At 52.3% G+C, this 25,000-nt stretch overlaps 1 protein-coding gene and 1 long non-coding RNA gene across 6 annotated transcripts in view; both read right to left on the bottom strand.

Annotated features, from left to right (window-relative positions):
- CASZ1 (castor zinc finger 1) overlaps window positions 1-25,000 on the bottom strand; it is a 237,133-nt gene that overhangs the window by 69,356 nt on the left and 142,777 nt on the right. For 2 of the 5 annotated variants that reach the window (XM_051988561.1, XM_051988562.1), the window contains one exon: window positions 20,312-20,353. In XM_051988561.1, coding sequence (XP_051844521.1) covers window positions 20,312-20,327 — 16 coding nt within the window. In that variant the 5' untranslated portion in view covers window positions 20,328-20,353. Of the gene's footprint in view, window positions 1-20,311; window positions 20,354-20,509; window positions 20,826-20,963; window positions 21,119-25,000 lie in introns of those variants that run through there. The other 3 variants (XM_051988560.1, XM_051988559.1, XM_051988563.1) reach the window with 3 other exon arrangements.
- Window positions 14,965-15,648, bottom strand: LOC127555885 (uncharacterized). Its single transcript, XR_007952304.1, has 2 exons — window positions 15,526-15,648; window positions 14,965-15,476 (listed from the first exon to the last, which is right to left on the bottom strand). It is a non-coding gene; the product is annotated as an uncharacterized LOC127555885 (long non-coding RNA).

The following is a 25,000-nucleotide window of genomic DNA, read 5'->3' as shown; positions in this document are numbered from 1 at the left end:
CCTATGTCCTCTTCCTGTGCCCCCTCCTCCCATGTTCTCCCCTTGTGCTCCCTCCTCCCATATTCTCCCCCTGTACCCCCTCCTCCTGTGCTCCCTCCTACCATGTCCTCCCCTTGTGCTCCCTCCTCCTGTGCCCCCTCCTCCCATATTCTCCCCCTGTACCCCCTCCTCCTGTGCTCCCTCCTACCATGTCCTCCCCTTGTGCTCCCTCCTCCTGTGCCCCCTCCTCCCATATTCTCCCCCTGTACCCCCTCCTCCTGTGCTCCCTCCTATCTCCTCCTGTGCTCCCTCCTCCTGTGCCCCCTCCTCCCATATTCTCCCCCTGTACCCCCTCCTCCTGTGCTCCCTCTTCCTATGTCCTCCTGTGCTCCCTCCTCCTATCTCCTCCTGTGCTCCCTCCTCCTGTGCCCCCTCCTCCCATATTCTCCCCCTGTACCCCCTCCTCCTGTGCTCCTCTTCCTATGTCCTCCTGTGCTCCCTCCTCCTATCTCCTCCTGTGCTCCCTCCTCCTGTGCCCCCTCCTCCCATATTCTCCCCCTGTACCCCCTCCTCCTGTGCTCCCTCCTATCTCCTCCTGTGCTCCCTCCTCCTGTGCCCCCTCCTCCCATATTCTCCCCCTGTGCCCTCCACGGATCTCCCGGGCTTTCCTAGGAAGCCTCCTCTAGGCCCCCGTCGCTGGCTGTCTTGGCTCGGCCAGGCCCGGATTTCCCTGGTGTGGAGACTAGGGATTCTCAGGCCTTCTGCCTCCCTCCTCTCCCCCAGCTCCCCGGGCCTCAGCAGGGCCTGCCATCTCCTCATCCTAACTGGGGGCGCCGCCCCCGCCCCGGAGCGCAGGCTCTGTCCCCTCGGAGCCCCCCGTGGCCGAGCAGCGCGCCCTGTGCTGGGGGCACAAACACGAGTCCCGGGCCGGCCTGGTCCCAGCCGCAAAACCCACGCGCCCGCGACACGCAGCCGGCCGCGCCCACCGCCCCGCCCCCCCGCGTTTGTGGGGGGTCGCATGTAAGCGCTCAGTCCCAGGGCGCCTGCGGACCCGGGCGCGGCACGTGCTGCGCCCTCACGCACAGAGTACACGCCCACTGGAGTTATCGCAGACACGTGCTCGTGTACCTCGTGTGCGCGCAGGCTGTGCACGGAGGAGCGCACGCGCGCATTCGCACTGACACAGACTCGCTCGTGTACACTGGCGGGCGCCTGCGTGACGCGCGCTCGCACTGACACTCCGAACGCCGCACATGCTGACACACACGCGTGCACAGCGACCTCGACGTCCAGGAGAAGGCCCGGCCCTGCGCACGGATCTGTGCGTGTCCGGGAGCGGAGGCCGCCCTGCGCCCGCTCAGCGTGTTCCTGAGCGCGCACACACACACACAGACACCACGTTTGCACAGAGCTGAAGCGGGGGGTGGGACGGACTCGGGCCCCCGCCCCAGGCCTCCTTGAGAGGGGAAGCAGCTCAGAGAAAGGCGGGAGACGGAGCCTTAGAGTAACCAGAGTCTGGGGCTGCTCATGCCCCCCCAAAAGAGGTGTGAGCCCCCCAGGGGCAGGGGGCCCTGCCGGGGCAGCGTGGGCCACACGGGCCGCCCGCTCTGCGGCCCCTGCTGGGGAGGGACAAGCAGCAAGGTTACCCCGCGGGGTCCTCAAGGCCACTCCAGCTACTTCTCAAAGGTGGGGGCGGGGAGACCCCCCCCAGAGCTCCAGAGAGCCAGGAGGAGATGGCCTCAGGATCCTTCCCGAAGGGCTCGGACTCTGTCAATCAGTCAATCAACCCATCGATCCACATTTAGGGCACATGTTTTACAGAAAAAGACCGTGGGACCGACCGGATTCCCTAAGAACCCCCCTGCCCACTAATCCAGGTCTTCATTTCCAAAGCCATCTTCCCCAGAAATTGGAAGGCAGCTCTGCTTCCTCTGGAGGAAGACGGCAGTGGGTCCTTCCAGGGACGTTCCAAGAGTCTCAAGGGGTGGCTGAAGGATACCCATTTCAGAGATGGGACATGCGAGGCCCCCAGAAGATGAAGATTTGTGCCGGATAACATGGCTAGGGAGAAGGGCGGTAGGTAATGGCCTGCCGGGCTCAGAGTCCTGCCTGGAAGGTCAGCAGTGTCAGCATGGGTGAGAATGGGGCATTTTCTTGTTTTTTGGGGGGCAGGAGGCATCTCTAATGCTTAACACAGAGTCCACAGAGTGGACACTTAACTGCACCTGATTTAAGCTCACAGAGCCCCAGATTCCTCATTATATCACAGGACAATGACAAGATCAGATGAGATAATTCAGGGCTTATACCCTATGTGAACGTCAGTTACCAATCACTATTGTTATTAACAACGCCTGGTATACAGCAAGCACCTAATTAATGCCTGATCTAGCTATCTCAGAATGCAGTGCCTTATCCCTGCTGCAGGCGGACGCACACACCCATACCCAGCTCCGATGGGACGAGGAACTCTCTATGGCTCCCATATGTTTCACAACAAAGCCCATCACGACCCGGATCCAGAATGTCTCATTTCAGGAACCACATTCTAGCCCAACTGATTCACCAGCTGTTCTCCCCACCTCTGCCTGAGCTGGCCCCCACCCCTTTCTTCCTCACCCAGGAACCTTAGAATTCCTGGCTTTCATTAAGGCTGGGCTCCAGGGCCGCCACCTTAAGAGCCGCCCAGTTGTTAGTGTTCCCAGGCTGCAATTATTTGCTTATCAGTTGATCTGTGTGCCCGCCGTACCCGCCCAGAACATCAGCTCCTCAAGGACGCGGACGGTTTCGGGTTTTTGCCAGCAAACAGTAGGCGCTTAATAAGTGCTTGCTGTTTGCAAATACCGGTTGCTGCCACGGGCGGATCTGCCCGACAGCTCAGGAGTGCCAGGGCAGGGGAGAAGAAGCTAGCGGGTAGGGCCTAGGCCCTGGGCAGCTCTCGGCCAGCCCGACGGCTCCAGCCTGCCTGGCTTAGTTACTCCAAGCTGCCTCGGTTTATCAGATGAGTGAGCTCTGCCAGCAGCCCCCCCCACCTTGGTATAATTCTTTCATTAATTTACTCTTAGATGGAAAATGACTCCTCACCCAGGAATACACAGTTTCATCTCATTTTAAGTTAGATTCTTAAAGCAATTAGCAAAGGCATCTGGTGATGACTTCACCCACCTCAGCCTGGCCCTGGGAGGGGGAGGGGGAGGGGGAGGGGAGGGCCCCCCTCCTCAATGCCTCCTCCCCACCGGCTCCCTTGGCCCCAGCTCCCAGAGGGAGGGGCCCTCCGGACAGGGGAGGGGGAGGGGGAGGGGGAGAACCGCCTGGGGCTCTGATCTTTGCTGAAAAAGGCTGTTCCTGTCCCAGCTGCCCCATGAACCCGCTGGTGATAGTTCCTGAGAAGGCCGGGCAGCTGGTGCCACGGGAGGCTTTCCTACGCTGAACTGTTTGATCGGAATATGTATTCATCTAGGCCTGTTCCCAAGACACGAGCCTTAGCCAGAGGCCTTCCCCCGCTTCCCAGCTCTTCTTCCTCCCTCTCTCCCTCCTCCCTCCCCAGAAAGTGCCTCTGAAATTAGTAACCAGAGATTAAACACACGCAGGCGCGCACCAAAGTCTTCAAGAGTTCAAAGGCGCGCTGGGTAGCCAAGGAAGACTGTCAGCCAGGTGACTCCCACCTCCCACAAGGTCCTCGGTGTTCGGCTCCCCCTCCTCCCAATGAGTCAGTGGGCTGTCATGTCAGGCAGGGCCCTACCAGCCCTGCGGGTATGAGCCCATACAGAAGTCTCACGAAGGCAGGGCCTAGCTCGCTGATTGTGGTGGTCTTCAATGTTTGGTAAACAGTAGGCGCTCAATAAATGCATGTTAGCCAATTAACCTGGACAGTAGATGCTCAATAAATGCATGTTAGCCAATTAATCCAGGAAGTAGGCGGTCAATAAATGTGTTAGGTGATTAACCTAGACAGTAGGCACTCAATAAATGTGTTAGGTGATTAACCTAGATCTCTATGAGATCTGCACCTAGAATCCCAGAAGTCCAATCAATCATTCCCAACCCAATCTAATAAGCATTTATTGAGCGCCTACTATGTGCCAGGCACTGAAATACAAAGACAAAATAGACATGGTCCTTTAGTCTATTCCTTAAAGTCACAATCTGGCCCCAGTGTACTTGCTTAGTCTTATGTCACAAACTGCACTCCAGCCAAAGTGTTCTGTATACATGACTCCATGCCTTCACCCGCCTTCCTCACACACAACTCCAAGTTTCTGTTCTTCCTCTCGATCGAATTGCTTTTTCCAATGGAAGGAGAGCTCTGGTTCCACTCTTTGGGAGCAGGCCCCTGTTGTGGTGGGATTGGAACTCAGTTCTTAGCGAAGGGAAGGCCGCAGGCCCGCCGGGGTTCTCTCTGAAAGCCCCCTGCCACACCCGGTGCCCACTTTGCCACCTTTACTCACTGAGCTGGTCCCTTCCAGGAGTCCCTCCCCAGCTGCATCCCTTCCCGTCTCTCCCTCTGTGTTCCCCTTGCTTCGCCTGGCCTTCCCTTTTCCCCTCTCTCAAGGTCACGGAGCCATCCACCCTGTGGGTATTTGCTCAGCAGACGGGCCCTGTTAACGGCACTCACCGCAAACGTGCTTCTTGATAAAAAGTTGGCAGAAAAGAAACGGGGGTTCCAAACACTGTGAGAAATCGGCAGCCAGCCGCTTACCCCCACGAGATGCAGGATGCGGCTGGCACCCCAGTGCCAGGGCCAAGCATTCAGTGGGAGGTGAGGGGACCCCCAATCTGAGCCTTCTGCTCTTTTCCTCCAACACCAGTAGGAAAAACTGGGCCATGTTAGGAGCCCAAAGGTCTGGAGTCTGGTTTAGCTCAGATACAAAAGTGGCAGTCACTGCCCCCTAGATCTGAGATGCCGGACATATATGAAGACCCCATCCTCCCATAAAAACAAAAGAAAGAAAATCAAATGATCTCGGCCCTCAGTGAGCTCACAGACTGCCTGCCACCTGATCAGTAAGCACATCGACCAAATGAAGCTGATGTATTTGGGATGCAAGGGGAGATAAGGGCACGAGGGGCCACGCCTGAGCTGAGGGCTCCTCACTGCTCCAGAGTCGCTTTCCTCGTCAATAAATCTGGGGGGTCCGATTTGAGGAGCTGGGGTCTGGCAATCAGTGATGATGGAACCCAGAGGAGGCACCTGATGATATCTCAAATCTCCCCTGAGAAGTCAGTCCCAAAGCAGGAGGGTCAGTCCTTCCAAGGAAAAAGTCACCTTCCCCTCTCCCAGCAATCTCCTGAGCGGCTTTGTGAGGTGGGGGCCTCCAGCGCGGACCCCTCACGTCAGATTTCCTGAGAGGCAGCACGAGCCTTCGGCTTGTAGGACAAAGCCAGCTTCCCACCTCAGTCCCTTCCTGGCAGTGTGGATTTCACATCAATAAGCCTTGGTTTTCTCATCTGTAAAATGGGAATAAAAAGGGTGCCTCCTTCACAGCATGGTTGGAAAGCTCTAGTCTGAGACTATCAATTGGGACACCTCTAAAATGGGCTGAAATGTCTACTGCCTCCCGGGGTTACAAAAGGTGATAAGTCAGTTGGTATCCTCATCTCAGAAATGGGGACTACAAGGGTTCCTAGCCTACAGGGTTGTTGCAGGGATGAGATGAGCTTTGTGATCTTTAAAAGTGCGACGGAAATGATGGACACAATGCACTGGCCAGAACCAAGCCAAGCGCAGGTGAACATCTCTCCCTGCACAGGTAGGCTCAGGAGCTGTCCCCGGCCTGCCCCCTGGAGGGCCCTGTGAGGGCAGGGGGCAAGGCTTCTGATGGGCATACCAGGGCTGCCACGGGCCCAGAGGGCCCAGAAGGCGAGCCTGGCCTTCCCTGCCGGCGGCTGGCTCTCTCTCTAGCGGGACGGGCACAAAGGGGCCCCGGTCAGTTCCTCCGCTCCTGACACACGCTCTGGGGACCGGACGGGCATCCCCCTCAAGGCCTCCTGGAGGGCAGAGGCTCTTACCTCTGTCTGCCCCCCGTGGGATCTTGCCTTTTTTCCCCAGCCCGTCTCACCTCACTGAACTCCCCTCCCTCTCGGCCCCATCCTCCCTCTGCGCACATGGGTTTTAATGTTTTTATTACCTGTTTGACTCACTGGCTTATTGCTTCTCCCCTTAATGGGGCCGTAACCGTGGAAACGAGGAATAAACGGCCACCAGAAAATGAGATGATTAAACAGGTCACCCTGGAAAAACAAACTTGCCACATGGAGGAAGCCCCGGGTGGGGGGCAGAGGCAAGGGCAGATGGGCAAGGAACTCTGCTGGGCATGGGCAACGGGTACGGAGGGGCAAGTAAGACCACCAAGTCAGAGTAGAGATCATCCCACCCCCTCTCATTACAGAGGGTCCTCCCCTTGGGCAACTGCCTCGTTCAAGGTCACAAAGGTCACAGAAGAACTGAATGCTGGTCCCATGGCTCAGTGCCCTTTCACTGGAACTGGAGGCTGGTGCCCAAGGGCTTCCCAGAGTGTCCGCCTCCTGAGGGCAGGAGACGTTTTCATTTTATGTTTGTATTGTCGCTACTTTTTGCTGTGCCTGGAACACAACAGTTGGACTCCTGTTTCTTGACTGACCGAATGCCCTATTCTCCCCTAATAGGTCACAAGCTATGATTCCTTCCATGGTAACAATAAGCTGCCAAGGGAAAGGGGCTGTTCTTATTCTGTCCATCTTTTTATCCAGATTTCATCTTCCTGAGTTCAAATCCAGCCTCAGCCACTTATTAACTGTGTGATCATGGCCGAGTCACTTAACTCTCCCTGCCTCAGTTTCTCCATCTGTAAAATGAGTTGGAAGAGGAAATGGATCTTTGCCAAGAAAACCCCAAATGGGGTGATGAAGAATGGGGCATGACCGAAAAAGACTGAACAACAATATCTATAACTGTTTAAAACCCCAATATGTACACATGCATATTGACTGAACAACAATATCCATAACTCTAACCCCCTAATATATACATGTGCATACTGACTAAACAACAGTATCCATAACTCTAAACCCCCCCAAATATACACATATGTATACCGACTGAACAACAATATCCACAACTCTAACTCCCCAAAATATACACATATGTATACTGACTGAACAACAATATCCATAACTCTAACCCCCAATATGTACACATGTATACTAAGTGAACTACAATATCCATAATTGTTTAACCCCCCAATATGTACACATGCATGCTGACTGAATAACAATATCCATAACTCTGACCTCCCAAAATATACACATGTATACTGACTGAACAACAGTATCCATAACTCTGTTTAACCTCCCAAAACATACACACACACACACACACACACACACACACACACACACACACACACACACACATATATATACTGACTGAACAATAATATCCCTAACTCTAACCCCCCAAATATACACACATGTATACTGACTGAACAACAATATCCAGAACTCTGTTTAATCTCCCAAAATATACACATGTATACTGACCGAACAACAGTATCCATAACTTTGTTTAATCTCCCAAAATATACACACATGCATACTGACTGAACAACAATATCCATAACTCTAAACCCACCAAATATACACATATGTATACTGACTGAACAACAATATCCATAACTGTTTAGCCTCCCAAAATATACACACATGCATACTGACTGAACAACAATATCCGTAACTCTGAGCCCCCAAAATATACACATGTTACTCATGTATACTGACGGAACAGTATCCATAACTCTGTTTAATCTCCCAAAATATACACACATGCATATTGACTGAACAACAGTATTCATAACTCTAACCCCCCAAATATACACATATGTATACCAACTGAACAACAATATCCATAACTCTAACCCCCCAAAATATACTCATATGTATACTGACTGAACAACAATATCCATAACTCTAACCCCCCAAAATATACTCATATGTATACCGACTAAACAACAGTATCCATAACTCTAACCCCCCCAAATATACACATATGTATACCGACTGAACAACAATATCCACAACTCTAACTCCCCAAAATATACTCATATGTATACCGACTGAACAACAATATCCATAACTCTAACCCCCCAAAATATACTCATATGTATACTGACTGAACAACAGTATTCATAACTCTAACCCCCCAAATATACTCATATGTATACCGACTGAACAACAGTATCCATAACTCTAACCCCCCAAAATATACTCATATGTATACCGACTGAACAACAGTATCCATAACTCTAACCCCCCAAAATATACTCATATGTATACCGACTGAACAACAGTATCCATAACTCTAACCCCCCAAAATATACTCATATGTATACTGACTGAACAACAGTATCCATAACTCTAACCCCCCAAAATATACTCATATGTATACTGATTAAACAACAATATCCATAACTCTAACCCCCCAAAATATACTCATATGTATACTGACTGAACAACAATATCCATAACTCTAACCCCCCAAAATATACTCATATGTATACTGACTAAACAACAGTATCCATAACTCTAACCCCCCAAAATATACACATATGTATACCGACTGAACAACAATATCCACAACTCTAACTCCCCAAAATATACTCATATGTATACCGACTGAACAACAATATCCATAACTCTAACCCCCCAAAATATACTCATATGTATACTGACTGAACAACAGTATCCATAACTCTAACCCCCCAAAATATACTCATATGTATACCGACTGAACAACAGTATCCATAACTCTAACCCCCCAAAATATACTCATATGTATACCGACTGAACAACAGTATCCATAACTCTAACCCCCCAAAATATACTCATATGTATACCGACTGAACAACAGTATCCATAACTCTAACCCCCCAAAATATACTCATATGTATACTGACTGAACAACAGTATCCATAACTCTAACCCCCCAAAATATACTCATATGTATACTGATTAAACAACAGTATCCATAACTCTAACCCCCCAAAATATACTCATATGTATACTGACTGAACAACAGTATCCATAACTCTAACCCCCCAAAATATACTCATATGTATACTGACTGAACAACAGTATCCATAACTCTAACCCCCCAAAATATACTCATATGTATACTGACTAAACAACAGTATCCATAACTCTAACCCCCCAAAATATACTCATATGTATACTGACTGAACAACAGTATCCATAACTCTAACCCCCCAAAATATACTCATATGTATACTGACTAAACAACAGTATCCATAACTCTAACCCCCCAAAATATACTCACATGCATACTGACTGAACAACAGTATCCATAACTCTAACCCCCCAAAATATACTCACATGCATACTGACTGAACAACAACATCCATAACTCTAACCCCCCAAAATATACTCACATGCATACTGACTGAACAACAGTATCCATAACTCTAACCCCCCAAAATATACTCACATGCATACTGACTGAACAACAACATCCATAACTCTAACCCCCCAAAATATACTCACATGCATACTGACTGAACAACAACATCCATAACTCTAACCCCCCAAAATATACTCACATGCATACTAACTGAACAACAGTATCCATAATTCTAATCCCCCAATATGTACACATATATATACTGACTGAACAGTATCCATAACTCTAACCCCCCAAAATATACTCACATGCATACTAACTGAACAACAGTATCCATAACTCTAACCCCCCAAAATATACTCACATGCATACTAACTGAACAACAGTATCCATAATTCTAATCCCCCAATATGTACACATATATATACTGACTGAACAACAGTATCCATAACTCTAACCCCCCAAAATATACTCACATGCATACTGACTGAACAACAACATCCATAACTCTAACCCCCCAAAATATACTCACATGCATACTGACTGAACAACAGTATCCATAATTCTAATCCCCCAATATGTACACATATATATACTGACTGAACAACAGTATCCATAACTCTAACCCCCCAAAATATACTCACATGCATACTGACTGAACAACAACATCCATAACTCTAACCCCCCAAAATATACTCACATGCATACTGACTGAACAACAACATCCATAACTCTAACCCCCCAAAATATACTCACATGCATACTAACTGAACAACAGTATCCATAATTCTAATCCCCCAATATGTACACATATATATACTGACTGAACAGTATCCATAACTCTAACCCCCCAAAATATACTCACATGCATACTAACTGAACAACAGTATCCATAACTCTAACCCCCCAAAATATACTCACATGCATACTAACTGAACAACAGTATCCATAATTCTAATCCCCCAATATGTACACATATATATACTGACTGAACAACAGTATCCATAACTCTAACCCCCCAAAATATACTCACATGCATACTGACTGAACAACAACATCCATAACTCTAACCCCCCAAAATATACTCACATGCATACTGACTGAACAACAGTATCCATAATTCTAATCCCCCAATATGTACACATATATATACTGACTGAACAACAGTATCCATAACTCTAACCCCCCAAAATATACTCACATGCATACTGACTGAACAACAACATCCATAACTCTAACCCCCCAAAATATACTCACATGCATACTGACTGAACAACAACATCCATAACTCTAACCCCCCAAAATATACTCACATGCATACTGACTGAACAACAGTATCCATAATTCTAATCCCCCAATATGTACACATATGTATACTGATTGAACCACAATATCCATAACTCTAACCCCCCAATATGTATACTGATTGAACCACAATATCCATAACTCTAACCCCCCAATATGTACACATATGTATACTGATTGAACCACAATATCCATAACTCTAACACCCCAAAATATACACATAGGCAAGCTGACTGAACAACAATATTCCTAATTCTAACCCCCAATATGTACACATGTATACTGACTGAACAACAGTATCCATAACTCTCTTAACCCCTCAATATGTACACATATGAAAGGTGACTGAACAACAGTATCCATAACTCTGCTAAAAAACAACATACACGCCTGTACGTATTTATATTTATTCTTCACTCACGCACTGCATAAAATACACATTTGCACCATAAGCCAAACAAGAGATCGAACATGAAACTGAGTCTGTCTTGTGCACGGCTTTCTTCCCTTTTAGCTAAGGAGCGCCACCGTGCCACTTTCAAAGCTGTCCCATTTGTCGCCGTTTCCTGCGGCATCCACGGCCCCGCAAGCAGCGGAGTCTGCTAACCATGAACGCAAAGGGGAAGGCGCCAGAAGCCAGACAGGGGACGCTGGGATTTGGATCCTGTTCCCGGGTCTCTCTCCAGCCTGGGTCAGACTAACAGCCTCCTGGACTCTGAGGGACCGCTCTGCTTCTCTTTCCCTCCCTCTTTTCCCCTCAGAGTGCTCCAACGGCTCCCTGAGAGCTCCCCTATTGAGGGAAGGGGGTGTCCCAGCCCTTGCCCCACCTCCCATGGACCCTGGAGCTGAAGACCCCGGGGTCCCACGGGGAAGGGATCTCAGCGGCCCTCAGCGCCGAAAGGGATCCAGGGCCAGCCTCTCATTTGACAGATGAGGAAACTGAGGCCCACAGGGGCGAGTTGGTCTGTGCCCTCAAGGTCATACAGGTGGGGAGCATCTGCCTGCAGGCCTGGCCCTCTCTTCCAACCAGCCCAAGCGTCCTAGTCCACCAAGAGTCTGCTCTGCTGGGATTCTGCCCCGGGCTGGGGAGCCTGGAGCCAGGCAGGTAAGGGTTCACCCAGAGGCTGCTCCTCAGGTAGGCCGTACCTGAGGAAGGCACCAGCTCCCTCGCCCTTCCCAGCTCCCAGCGGCTCCCCTCCCCCGCGCGGCTCCCTCCGGCTTCCTTAGCCTCCAGCTTGTCATCACGTTGCTAGAGCACTGGGGACCCAGCCCTGGGGTAGTCATGGTGACCCCGGGGTGAGGGCGGGTGTTGCAAGCTGGTGTACACAGTGATGAGGTGTCCTTGGGAAGAGGTGCAGGAGGGAGAGGTGTGTGGGGGTGGGATCTGTAGGGTGCGTATAGATAAATCCATATGTATATTGAGCAAAGCCAACCAGATCTGACAAACAGCCAGATGGAAAAGCGATCAGAAGCAGACCCAGAACAAATGATAGGCTATTGATTTTCCTTTAAATTTATATACACACAGATCACAGCATATATGAGGTCCTACCATTTTTAAACTTACATATTCAATAAAATGTAGTTTCTTTAAAAATTCTGTGATATACAAATAAATATGTAATAGAATAGAATAGAATAAAGATCTAGAAATATTACATGTGATGTATAAATATGTGATATATAATAATATACATAAATATTTATGTGATGTATATAAAGATAAATATATGTGATGTGTATAAATGTATATAAGCATATATGTACAAAATAAATATTTATTTTGCTCTACAGCAAAAGGTAATTTATATATATCTATATTATAAATATTTTATATATCTACAAATAGCATATGCTATATGTAAAATAAATATATAACATTAATGTATAAAACAAATATAAATTATAAAGATATATAAATATTACATATGATATATGAAATAAACATAAATATTATATGATACCAAATTAATATATATATATAAATGTATGCAATATATAAAATACATTATGTGAGACAAACATTTTGTAATATATATTTATATATGACATATAGTATAGATATGCAGCCTAGTATGTGTGTTTGAGACACCACTTTAAAATTTAAATATATATTATAAATTCTGGTATGCATGTATATATAGGCACATATTTTATTTCTTTCATTTATCCAGCATATGCATCTATCTATCTATCTATCTATCTCTCTATCTCTCTATCTATCTATTTAAAACATACATGTATGTGTCAAAGACAGTTGCCAGAGGAGCTAAAAGAACCGAAGCCCCAGGTTCCAGTCTTGGTTCTGTCACAAGATGTCTGTAGGACAATGGGCAGGTCACTTAATCTCTAAAAGGACTGGATAACTCCCTAAATTGTTAAGTTTTCTATCTCAGTGGAAAGAGTTTCTAAATCAATTAGATTATAGCTCTGAATATAAATATAAATAAATGAATGACTGACTGAATGAATGGATAATTGAATAAATAAATACAGCACACACACACACACACACACACACACACACACACCCCTTTTAGTAATCTCGAACTAGTTAGAGTTAATGTGATTTTACACAAACTGACTTACTTTGCTCATTTATTATATGTACTTTGTTTTTGTTGAGGTTGTTTTAAGTTTAGAAAAAAATAATTAGAATTTTTTTAAAAAGGTGCCTGTGGCAGCCAGGAAGAATCTCAGAGTTAGAAGGGGTCTCTAAGGTCAGATTGTTCAACTGTGCTTGAGTAAATAAGGTTGTTGATCTATAAGGGAGAATGCAGTATATTGGATAAATGTATAGAAGCCTGCTTATACAATCTACAGATGACTCAAACGAGACAATGGAGTTAGGATCCAAAAATATTTCAATGGGGTAGAATGTTGGGACAGATCTAATGAGATAAAATTTACTAGGGAGAAATGTAAAGTTTAGCACTTGGGTTCAAAAAATCAATGTCACTAGTTGGATCAGGTTAGAGATTTGTCTGAAAAGGTCTGGGTGTGGCTTCTCCATTACAATAGCTCTCCAAGCAAATACTCATTCCCTTCCCATCTTTAAATTTCCCTTGTTTTCAAACTACTTTTATATTTTAAAATATTTTAATCTAATTATCTACTTTTGTTACATCTATACACTTACTATTTCCATCCCCCTCCCAGAGTAAGAATTCTATAATGGCGGACTAGTTTTATTTTTATTAAATCAAATTTAAGGCCTTTATTAAAACACCTTCTATGTACCAGGCTTTCTCCTGGATGCTGGAGATACAGATATTTGCCAAACTGAATTGTTGGGCATGTAGGTCAGAGGCTTTTCATCCACTTAAAAGGTGAGTTGGTATAGCTCCTGAGGTCCCGTTTGACTGAGATTCTGATTCCAAACAGTATTGAACCATTTCCGCCAAAGGCTAAAAGTCAGTGGAGAAAATGACGGCCTCAATCCAATGTCCACCTAGACCATTGTCTACTCTCTGCCCTGATCCAAATCACCTCCTCTATCTGTCCTGCTACCTTAACTTGGCTCCAGGACTCACTCTTAGTTCTGAGCTGTTGAGACCCAAAGCTCAAAGAACAAACACTAAGTCAAGATCGATTTTCTTGGGGATGGTGGTACACTATCATAGGGCCTCCCAGCTCAGTCACTGACCCTTTCATTTAATTAGCATTTAGTACAGTGCCCCGCATTATATAGGCACTGTGGGGAGATGGGAAATGATGATAGCCCGTGTTCATATAGTGCTCTAAGGTTTATGAAATTCTCTCCATCCATATGCCCATCTAGCCATCCATCTACCTGCCTATCCGTCTGTCCATCTACTTATTCCATCTGCCCATTCATTTATCCATCTGCCTATTTCTATCATTTGTCTATCCTATCTGCCCATCCATCTATCATCCATCAATCTATCTATGCATCTATTTCTATCTATTATCTATCTATCCTACCTGCCCTCCATCCATCTATCCATCCATCCACTATTTTCATTTCATTTCATCTATCTATCTATTCTGCCTTCTATCCATCTACCCATCTGCTCATCCATCTTTCCATCCACCTCCCTATCTCTATTTTGTCTATCCTACCTGCCCTCCATCTATCCATCCAGCTATCCTATTTCTATTATCTGTCTATCCTATCTACCCATCCATCCATCTGCCTATCTATCTCTTTCTTCCTTTCTTTCCTTCTTTCTTATTTTTTCCTTCCTCCTTTCCCTTTCTCTTTCTCCCTCTTTTTCTCTCCTTTTTTTATTCCTTCCTTCCTATGTCTATCCATCTATCTGCCTATTTTTCTTCCTTTATTTCTTTCCTTTTTTCTCCTTCCCTCCCTCCTTTCCCTTTCTCCTTCTCCTTCTTTCTCTCTCCTTTTCTTTATTCCTTCCTGTCTATGTCTATCCTTGTATCTATTTATACGTATGCATAAATACACACTAAATGTATGTGTATGAATGTATGTTCATCTGTATCTCTAAATATAGCTGTAGCTTTTCCTAGGAAGCGTCTGAGGCGGCCTGACCACCGGACTCCACTGCCTCTCAGAGGGACCTGTCATTTCACCAGGGGTGGCGAAGCCATGCGATCTAGCCGAGGAGCCAGGATTTGGGACTCAAGACACCTCAATGTCTCCTCCTGGCTCTGCTAATCCCTACCCAGCTCACCCTGGGCCCGTGTCCTAATCTCTCTATGAAATAAAAGGCTGGATTAAAAAAACAACACACAGCTCCACTCAGATAATCAACATTTGTTAAGCACCCACTATGTGTCAACAGCTCTGCTCAGATAATCAACATTTGTTAAGCACCTACTATGTGTCAACAGCTCTGCTCAGATAATCAACATTTGTTAAGCACCTACTATGTGTCAGGCACTTTGCAAAGCACGGGAGCTACAAAGGAGGCGGGTCCCTGCCCTCAAGGGGCTTCCCATCACATGGGGGAGACAACATGCAGACACACACACACACACACACACACACACACACACACACACACACTCCTCCGGATAAATAATGGGGAATAACGGAGCAGGGGAAGCCCCCGCTTTGGGGGCGCTTAGGAAGGGCACCCCTGCAGAAGGGGACTGGGCACTGGAGATAAGAGAGAGAACAGAATCTTGTCACTGCGTTAGATCCTACGGAATAAAGGGCTTAAAGGGCCCCAACTAGGGAAGAGAAGAAGAGGCTAATTTGGAGAGGTGGCCGGGCTAAAGCTTCCCCAATAAAAGGGCTCGGCACTTCTACAGGAGGTTTTACGACGAGCTGCCTGGGTATCGTTGCTCCCATTTGCCAGAGGAGGAAAACAAAGTTCCTCAGGCTCCTTTTCACCAGGGAAGGCGCAGCTACCGGGGCGGAGGAAGGTGATGACCAGGGGGCGACCCGGGCACCTCTCTGGACCATGGAGAATCCTGCTCTTGCCGGGTCTATCCTGCCCAGACGCCATCTTTGAGTGAGTCCAGGGGTCTGCCCTCGGATCCCGGCCCCAGCCCCTCCTCTGAGACTTAGCTTTCCTCTCCCCGTTCCTATTCTGACTAGGCCCAGCCACCCCCACAGCTGCCGGTGTCTTGGGGGGCAGCCGTGGCCGGGGGGCTCCCAGTACTAATTACCACGGCGCGACTTCCTTCCCTCTTGGAGGTCCAGGTGGTCACTGCTGGGGGGGTCGCTGCAAATGCGCAGCCCCCCCTCCCAGTGACCCCGGGAGTGGCCGAGGCCGGACGGAGCTGCCCCGGGCCCAGAAGCAGGCCGGCTGCCTCCGAGGGAGGTGGTGGTCTTAATTAGGAGATGATGCTGCGGTGACTCAGCCTCCCAAAGGTGCCTTCCCTGATTCCATTTTCCATCATAAAACTCTAGCTCTGGAACCCAGCCAGGATCCCTGGTGGTGCAGGGGGAGGGGAGGGGGAGCTTGTGGCTTGGACGTCCATATTGCATTAGCCGTCCTCACTGGAGCGGGGAGGAGGGAAGCCAGCTGGTGCCCACCTCGCGCTCCCCTCGCTGAGGGGCCGGCTCCGGCTCTTGGGCCCCTCTCACAGGAACTCTCCTGGCAGAGGTGGCTGGGAGCCCTCCTGGCGAGGTGGGTGCTCGGTGCCCACTGCGCCGGGGCCCGCCGGGGCCCAGAGGAGGGGGCAGAGGGCCGGAGGGTGGCGCGGCTGGGGTCCGCCCTGGGACCGCCGCCCGGAAGGGCCTCAGGCCAGCCTGTCTGTGGCTGGGGGGCCTGCTGCTTGGGTTTCCACGTTTCTCCCCACTAGCCATCCAGTTCACAGACCTCAGTCTCCCCATCTGAAAGATGGCTCAGCTGCACTTGGATCACGGCATTTTGCAAAGGGTAAAGTTACACATTAATACAGAATCAGCCGGGTAAGGATGGCACCCAGAGGCCCCAAAGGGGAGGAGACGGCGGCACTTATGGGCAGCCCTGGGCCTTCAGACACTGTCGGCGCCCGGTGGAAGGCGGCCCCGGCACCTCCCTCCTGCCCACCACGTGGGCTCCGGGGTCCCCTCGCCCGTCCGGCGACCGGTTCCGGTGGGCCCCCTCTTTGCCTTCCTGTGCCTTTCACCTCAAAGCCAGCCGGCAGGAGCCCGGGCCGGGGGCAGTTTGCTCATCTGTCCGGTGGGGAGGGGAGGCCTCGGGGCCGGGGTCCCCGTGAGTGGAGCCTGCCTCGGTGCGGGGCGATCCAGCCCAGCTCAGCACTTGGCAGCCGTCCCTCAGTGCTAACCTCCTCTGATTCTGATTCCCAGATTGACTCATAACACCCACCTTGGCTGGAACAAAGTGATGTCAACCTCTGGGCGGGCCCTGTCTCTCCCTATCTCTCCGGGCCCATGCCTTGCTGCTCCCCTCTCCCCGGGGCCGGGGTCCCTGCGCCCCAGAGACCCCGGGGATGCGGCTCCGCGTTCCTGGAAACCCTCCTAAGCTCTGCCCACCCCGTCCTCTCAGGCCCCCGGGGGCGGCCTCGGAAACCCCGACAGCCGCCGCTTCTCCTCTGGACTCCGACGCCTGATTCGGCCCAGATTCGTCCGGGATCTGGGGACGAGGCCTTTGGGGGCCCGATGCGGGAGAGCGGCCCCCACCGAACAATGGATTTACCTATGTGGGAAAGCTTGCTCCCTCTCCCCTCCTCCCTCCCTGGTTCCCTCCCCCAGGGAAATCACTCTAAAAGGGCCTAATGGAACCATGTCCTCCTCTCTTCCTCTCTCTTCCTTCTCTCTCTCTCTCTCTCTCTCTCTCTCTTTTTTTATTAGCATTTGTGGAATTTATTCCCAAACTCTCCTAATCTTCCGTACACAACCATTTGATTTGCATAACCCAACCCCCTCTCATAAAAACTGGCTGCTAGTTTAATTAAAAAATGTAAATTTGCTGTCATCTCGGGGCCTGGTGAATTAGGACGACATCGGCATTTTTTATTGCTCAAGACGTCCAGATTGATCCAGCCCTTTCCTGAACTGTGGTGGGGGAAAAGGGTCCGCACGGTCTCCAACAGTGGGGGAGTCTTGCTGAACTTGTCTGGAGAAGCCTTCGTCCCGTCTCTGCCCCCACCGCCGGGCCCGGGGTAACCGAGGCGAGGGTGAGGGGCGGCCGCGGGGGTCCCCTTCGTGGGCCCAGGCCCAGGGGACGGCGCCGAGCGTTAGGGCGGACCCGGGCCCGGGAAGCTCCGGCTGGCACCGGCCCCAGCCTCCAGACGGGCCGTTCAGCCACTCAGAGCCCTTGCCTTTGACTGACAATGCAGTGAGGTCTGCTCGCTGCTGAGAACGAACCCAGAGGCCCTCAGAAAACGCAGTCCTCTCGCTGCTTTTGTGAAGGAGACGGGGGACGCTCGGCCCCTCGTGGCGCGGGGAGACCCGAGGGCCGCTGGCTCGGCTCTGGGGCCCGGGAGAGAGAAGCAGCTAGAACCCTGGCGCTGCGGCTGCCCGGCCGGTGGCCGGAGGCCAGCGTGTGGTCCCGCCAGGAGGGCCCTGCTCCAGCCAGGAGAGGGCCGAGGTGACCTCAGAGGCCCTTCTAACTTCGAGGAACACTTTCCGAGCCTGCCCCCCTGGAGGGGAGGGACGGAGCGGCAGGAGGCCCCCGGTGCCTGCCCCCCCAGCCAGCCCTCCTTCGAGGAGGGGTCACGGGGTTCTCTCCCCACGGCACACCTGGGCACCGGCCGCCCCAGCTGGCATCCTGGAGGGGGAGGGGAGGAAAGCCCTGCTTGGCCCCGTGAGTAATTCCTGGCGGCCCCACGTGCCCGCCTGCCTGCGTGTGGGAGCCTGCTCCAGGTAGGCAGGGCTGGATGTCAGCCCCTTGGCCCGGCTGGGTGGGGGCCCATTTCCGAAGAAAGGGGGTGGGGCGGCAGGGAACAGATCAGACACCTGATTAGGGCTTGGAGGAGGCTGGTGCCCGTGGGAGGACAGGGCCGGGAAGACAGGCCGGGCTGGAGGATCTGGACCCTTCTGTCAGGCTCTGCCCAGTAGGGGGTGCTGCCTTCCTCCCTGCACCAGGCCCTGGGGCACCTTGATACCAAGTTAAGTCAAGATCGGACGTCACAGGGGGTGGGGACAACTCTTAAACTCTTTAAAGCAGCCTCTGCGAAGCCGCCCCCACCCACAACACTCTGACCCCACAGAGTCACCCACCCTGAGCCCTGGGCACAAGCCCCCGCAGGAACACCCCTTTTAACTCGGGGTCTGTCCCAGGTCCGCGCTCACAGTCTATCCGTGAACGTGGCCCCCCGACGTCCCTCCGCGGCTCCCATGCACCTCCACGCACAAAACCAGAAAAGTTCAAAGGTCACGCTGCCACAACCATCTCCCTGTTCATGACACTTTTTTTAATTGAAATCTTGGGTAAGGGAAGGACTCGGGGGGTTTTCCCTAAGGTCTCCCAAGGCTTCGAGGCAGCCCCGAGCCCCCCAGGGTGGGAGCCGCGGGGATTGAACGAAACCCGAGATGCCGAGGCAGGTTCTGCCCCTCCACGGCCCGGGCTCGGGCCTGGTCCTCGGGCAGCGAGGGTGGAAACGTGGGCGGGGGGAGATAGGGCCTGGGCACCTCACTTTGAACTGATAACAGCCTCATGCCATCCCACGGATTCTCAGGTGAAAAATACTCATTAGCCGTAATAACTAGCTTGATCATCCGACACAGCCTTGTCCCAAATAAATTAAATTCCTTTACTCTGAGACAGTCTCCCGAAACCAGCCCAACCACCTTTCCCAACAGGACGCTGCTTTCAAAAAGTCAACCACCCCCCACTGAAAAAATAAAAACATACACACCCCATAAATGAGGCACAGAGGAGGAAAAAAAAGAGAAGAAAGAAAAACATTTACACAAGAGGATTTTTAGAAAACCCCACGAAAAAACCCAAACTCTTCTCTCTGGGCGCCTCCAGGTCCCTCTTCCCTACTTCTTTCATCATAACAAGCACCAAATTAGTCAGAGTTCCCGAGCAGGCAATAAATAATAATAATTCTCTGAAGCCAGAAAAGGCGAGTGTGTGAAAGAAGCCACCGACCCTCTCCCAGCCGGCTGCCCCCCTCCCCGCCCCCTATTCTCAGCTGCCACCTCATTGGGCTAAAAATAATAACTTCCGTAAAAGAACCGAAAGAAAAGTGAAAGTCTCTCCCCCCTCCCCACCCCCTCCTCTCCGGGTTCCCACGGGCCAGTACCTGTACCAAGATCCATGCTGCTCCTCGTTTTGGTCCCAAACTCTTCAGGGAACGCCCAGAAAAAGAAAATAAAAATAAAGTCTGTTCAGTGTCATTTCTTGAAGTTCATCCCCCTCCCCCCAATCTGGGTTCCCCTGTCCCATTTCTCCGCCTCCTCCAGCCCTCCCTCCCCCCCCTCTCCATCTGTCCCATCCCTACCGAAAGATAAATCCCTGGGGGGCTGGGGGAGAAGGAGAGAGACGGCGAGGGTGAAAGAGAAGGAGAAAAGTTTCTTTCCTCCTCTCTGGTTCGCACACCCCGACATTGCAAACGTGAAGCTCTGCTCAGCTGTGCTGGCGAGTTTATTAAAGTAAAAGAGAAACTATTTATAGATAGACAATCCTAGTCTTTTGGGGGCCGGGAGGGCAGGGAGAAGGACGGGGAGAAGCGCGCGCACACACCCTCACACGCGCGCACACACACACAGACCCTCCGGCGGACCCAGGCGGGGCCGGACCCCCGATCGCGCCGGCCCTCCGGCCCCGCGCGGACCCCTCCCCGCTTCTCCCCCTCCGCCCCCGCCAAGTCAAGTCTAAGGACGAAACCCGAGCATCCGCAGCAGCCCCGAGCCCCCTCCCCCCCGGCGCCCCCCACCCCACTCTCTCGTACTCACCATAGTCGGAGAGTCGAAAGCCGAATTCACTTAAATAATCAACTTTCATAATACTTAATTAATGCCTAATTGCAACTGATTACTCCCCGAATAACAAGTTGTTTTAAAACCCTGATGTCATTGCGCCTGACGGTAACACTCGGGCTAACAGTTTGGCAGGAGGGAGTGGAGCCGGGGAGGAGGAGGAGGAGGAGGAGGAGGAGGGGAGGAGGAGGGGGCGGAGGAGGAGGAGGGCAGGGAGGGGGGGCGCCGGGGGCGCTGCCAGGAGAGGAGATGATTGGCAGGGCCAGCCTTGGCGCCGCCTCCTCCCGGCCTTGCCCAGCGCCGGCCCAGGGGCAGGTGAAAGATCAGAGGCTCGCTGGCTCCGGCCCGGGCCCGGGCTCGCTCGGGCTCTCTCTGCGCTCTCTCCCCTGCCTGTCTCCCCGGGCGCTCGCTCCTGGATCGCCGCCTCCAAGAGATGCTGAAAGTGAATGAGCTTGGGAGCTCTCGGTGCAAACACACACACGCGCACACACGCACAACACCAACAGACGCGCGCGCACACACGCACATGCACACACACACGCACACACTCTCACACACTCCCAGCCCCGGACCGCCCTATCAGGGCCCGCTGGCAGCCGGCTGGTCTTATTGGCTCCGTGATTTCCCAAACCTTTGACTCCGGGAGAAGGGAGGCGGAGACTCCTCACCCGGAGCACGGGCGAGCGAGCAGGGGCGGGAGGCGCAGAGAAAGCCCAGCCCGGGGGCAGGGGGGCTAGGGCCGGAGGGCAGGCCCCGGGACCGTTCCCACGCGAACCTCACCGGGCGCGCGCGCGCGCGGCCAGCGGGGGATACTCGAGACCCCGGTGCACCCCTGCCCACGAGCACCGCGGCACTTGCGCCCGCCCTGTCCCTGTGTGTGTGTGTGAGTGCGCCGGCCAGGGCGAGCATCTCCCGGCTGAGCCTCCCCGTGCGCCCGGGGCCTGGAGACGGAAGCGGGGCCACCCCCTGCCGCCCTGTCCGCTTCCTCCCCTCCCCCGGGCGGCAGGGCCGGGGACCGGCCCGAGCAGAGCTCCGGCTCCCGCGCCCGGCGGCCGCAGGGAAACTTTTCCCCCCTCGGCTCGGGGCGCGGGGCCAGCGCCCGGGCGCAGGTGTCAGGGCGAGGCCGCGGAGAGAGCGGGGCGCCCCGCACCTGGAGCGCGAGGGTGCCCCGAAGTGGGACTGCCGGCCGCGCGGGAGTGCACGCGCCGCTGACGCCGGAGCCGAGCGGGGCGCGCGTGTGCCGGGAGGGGAATGAATGAACCCGCGGCGGACCCGAGTGTGTGTGAGCCCGGTCCCGCACGCTGCACCCCAGTTCCGCGCTGCAGGCACTCCCCGCTCGCCCGTCCTCCCTCCCCAGTTTCCGGCCCTCCCCGAAGGCTCGGGGTTATTTGGGCATAAAGGGGTTTTTGTTTGGTTTGTTTTTTTCTTTTTTAATTTCCTTACTCAGAATTTCCTCTTTCTTTGTCTTTTTGGTTGTTGTTGCTTTTTTTTTAGTTCGCAGAAGAAAAGAATCCCTGGGCGGTTGAGCAGGGTGTGCCGAGTAAACACGCAAGGAAGCCTCTTTCTCCTTAAAACAAACCTTTGCCTTATTTACCCGGGCGAGAGGCATCTGGCGCAGCCTGGGGGTGGGGGCGCGCGCAGGGCCGGAGCGGCGCTTCGAACTGGGGGAGCTGGGGCGGGGGCATCCGTGTCCCTAGGAGGGCTCCCGCTCCCTCCCTCCTGAAGAGCCTTCCTTACTTCCAGCTCCCCGAGTTAACAGAGAGGGAAACTGAGGTCAAGGGGGTCAAGTGGCTCGGCGACCCAGGGAGCGGCTGACAGGACACCCCGGCTCTCCCCACTGTTCCGAGCGGCCTCTTCTTTGCAACAAGCGCCGATGAGAGGTCCCTGCACGACCTCCCCCACCTCCTACCTAGTAGGACCGACCGAGCATCGAAGGGGCCCACCAGGCCCGGCCCTCTTTGTCCCCCAGCCCCTGAGCCGCTCCGGTGCCAGCTGGCCCCTCCCCCTATTTAGACCTGGGGATCTGCTCTGGTAACCCCCGAGGATGCCCTGGGACCGCAGAGCCAGCCCGGCAGCTTCTTTTCACTGCCCCCCCCCCCCCAGGGTCTCGGAGCAGCCCATGCTCGGGGAGCTGGGGAAGGGGGCAGGGGAGCTTCCTTCCAGCCTGGGCTGCCCCTCGGTCTCCTAGATGTGCTCATAAAACGCAGATGGTGCGAGCCCCCGGCTCACACCTCTGTCCACACACACACACTGCAAAGTGGGAAGGCTCCGGAGAACGCTCCCTCCTGTGCCCACACACCGGCCCAAACCCGGCGGTCCCCGGAGCCCCTCGGAACCAAGCTCCCACTCCCTGCTCCTCCTGTCATCTGAGGTGAGGAACACGCCCTTCAGCTGATGCAACCGTCGGGCTTGATTTCCTATCTCTTCCATCTCATCACAGGACCAGGCTGTATTGTCCCCTCCTCCCTCCTCCACATTCTCTGGGGAGAAGGGAACGGGCTCCTTCTGCCGACTCTTTCCATCTCCTTCCCCTCCCCGAGCTCCGCGGCCTTCCCGGGGCTGAGCCCCCCCTCCGTCTCCAGGGAGACCCCAGGACCGGTGGGGAGGGCAGGGCTCCCCATCCCAGGGCCGGAGAAGGGGAGGCAGCGAGCGGGGCTTCGTTAAGGAAGGGCCTGGCTGACATCTCGCTGGCTCGGTGTGTTCTTTGTGTTTACTTCCTGTGGCTGCACCGTCCCCCCCTCCCCAGTGTAAGCCGCTGGAGGGCAGGATTTGTTTCACTCTGGTCTGTGTCCCCAACACCTGACACACAGCCGGGCCAACAGTGGGTGGTTAATAAAAGCCATCGCTCACCACGCAATTATTAAGCACTCACTTCATGCTGGGGAAGAAAAACCAGAAATCAAAAAGTTTGCTGTGGGGGCTGAATCAGAGAAGAGCATCTCACCTGGAAGGGGCCCCCAGGTCCCACTCACTTATTTTACAGACAGGGAAACTGAGGCTGGGGTGGGTGGTCTGCTTTTTTGGGGGGAGGGGAGGATCAGGGTCTTCTCCACCCATCTCAGCCTCCTTTTTAGCCTATTCCCACAGGTTGAGGCTCGGACCAGCCTCCCTTGGTTCTTGCTGAGGCAGCCTCCGAGGGAGATGGCGCTGGCCTATTTTTGCAATTTACTTTTATTTATATTTTGCAAAGGGAGGTGCCCAGAGAGGCCTTGGGGCAAGGGCGTTGGAGAATGACAATCCACTCTTTCTCCTACATTTTCCTTATTCTTTCCCTCTCCCTCCCCCGGCCCTCCTCATCTTTCCAATTTCTGGCTCCGGTTTCCAGTGGAATCCCGGATGGCTGGAGCCCCACCCTGGAGGCTCCGTCTGGGCACTCGACGTCACGGGCTCCCTGCCTCCCTGCAGCAGGTGCTTTAGCTCCGCTTGCTGAAGAAAGAGTTAAGGGGGAGGAGGAGACCCGGCCCTGCTCTTGGGACAAGATTTCAGGCAAACGGCTTCGCTTTTCTGGGCGCAACAACAGGGAGTTGTCGGAATCCCTAAGGTACCTCCCAGCCCTAAATTCTAAGATTCCACCACAAGGCTGGGACAGGGAACAACTGGGAATCAGGGCCGAGGAGTCACGTGTATTCATCTGCTTCCCTGATGGCAATGGTGGGACCCCAGACAGGCCGCTCCCTAGTGGGAGGCCTTCTCAGTGCCAGGGTTTTACACACACACACACACACACACACTCTCTCTCTTCTGTGTGCTTCAGTTTATCGTTTATCTCTGGGTCCCCCCGAAGCTAGAACAATCAGTGCCCCAAAGTCACACACCCAGAACAGCAAGTAGCCCTCTCCCCCAGCCCAGGACAAGAGCTTTCTACATATTTGTCTATTGTCTGCCCCATTCAACTGTAAGCTTCTTGAAGGCAGGGATTGATTCCCTAACACTTAACTCTGAGTTGAGCATACAGCAGGTGCTTAATAAATGTGGACTGATTTCTTAATTCCAATGCCTTCCCTTGATTAATT

The sequence above is a fragment of the Antechinus flavipes genome, chromosome 3, assembly GCF_016432865.1.
Source record: "Antechinus flavipes isolate AdamAnt ecotype Samford, QLD, Australia chromosome 3, AdamAnt_v2, whole genome shotgun sequence".
Lineage (NCBI taxonomy): Eukaryota > Metazoa > Chordata > Mammalia > Dasyuromorphia > Dasyuridae > Antechinus > Antechinus flavipes.
The sequence above is the reverse complement of the archived record's forward strand: the minus strand, read 5'-3'. Positions and strand labels throughout refer to the sequence as shown.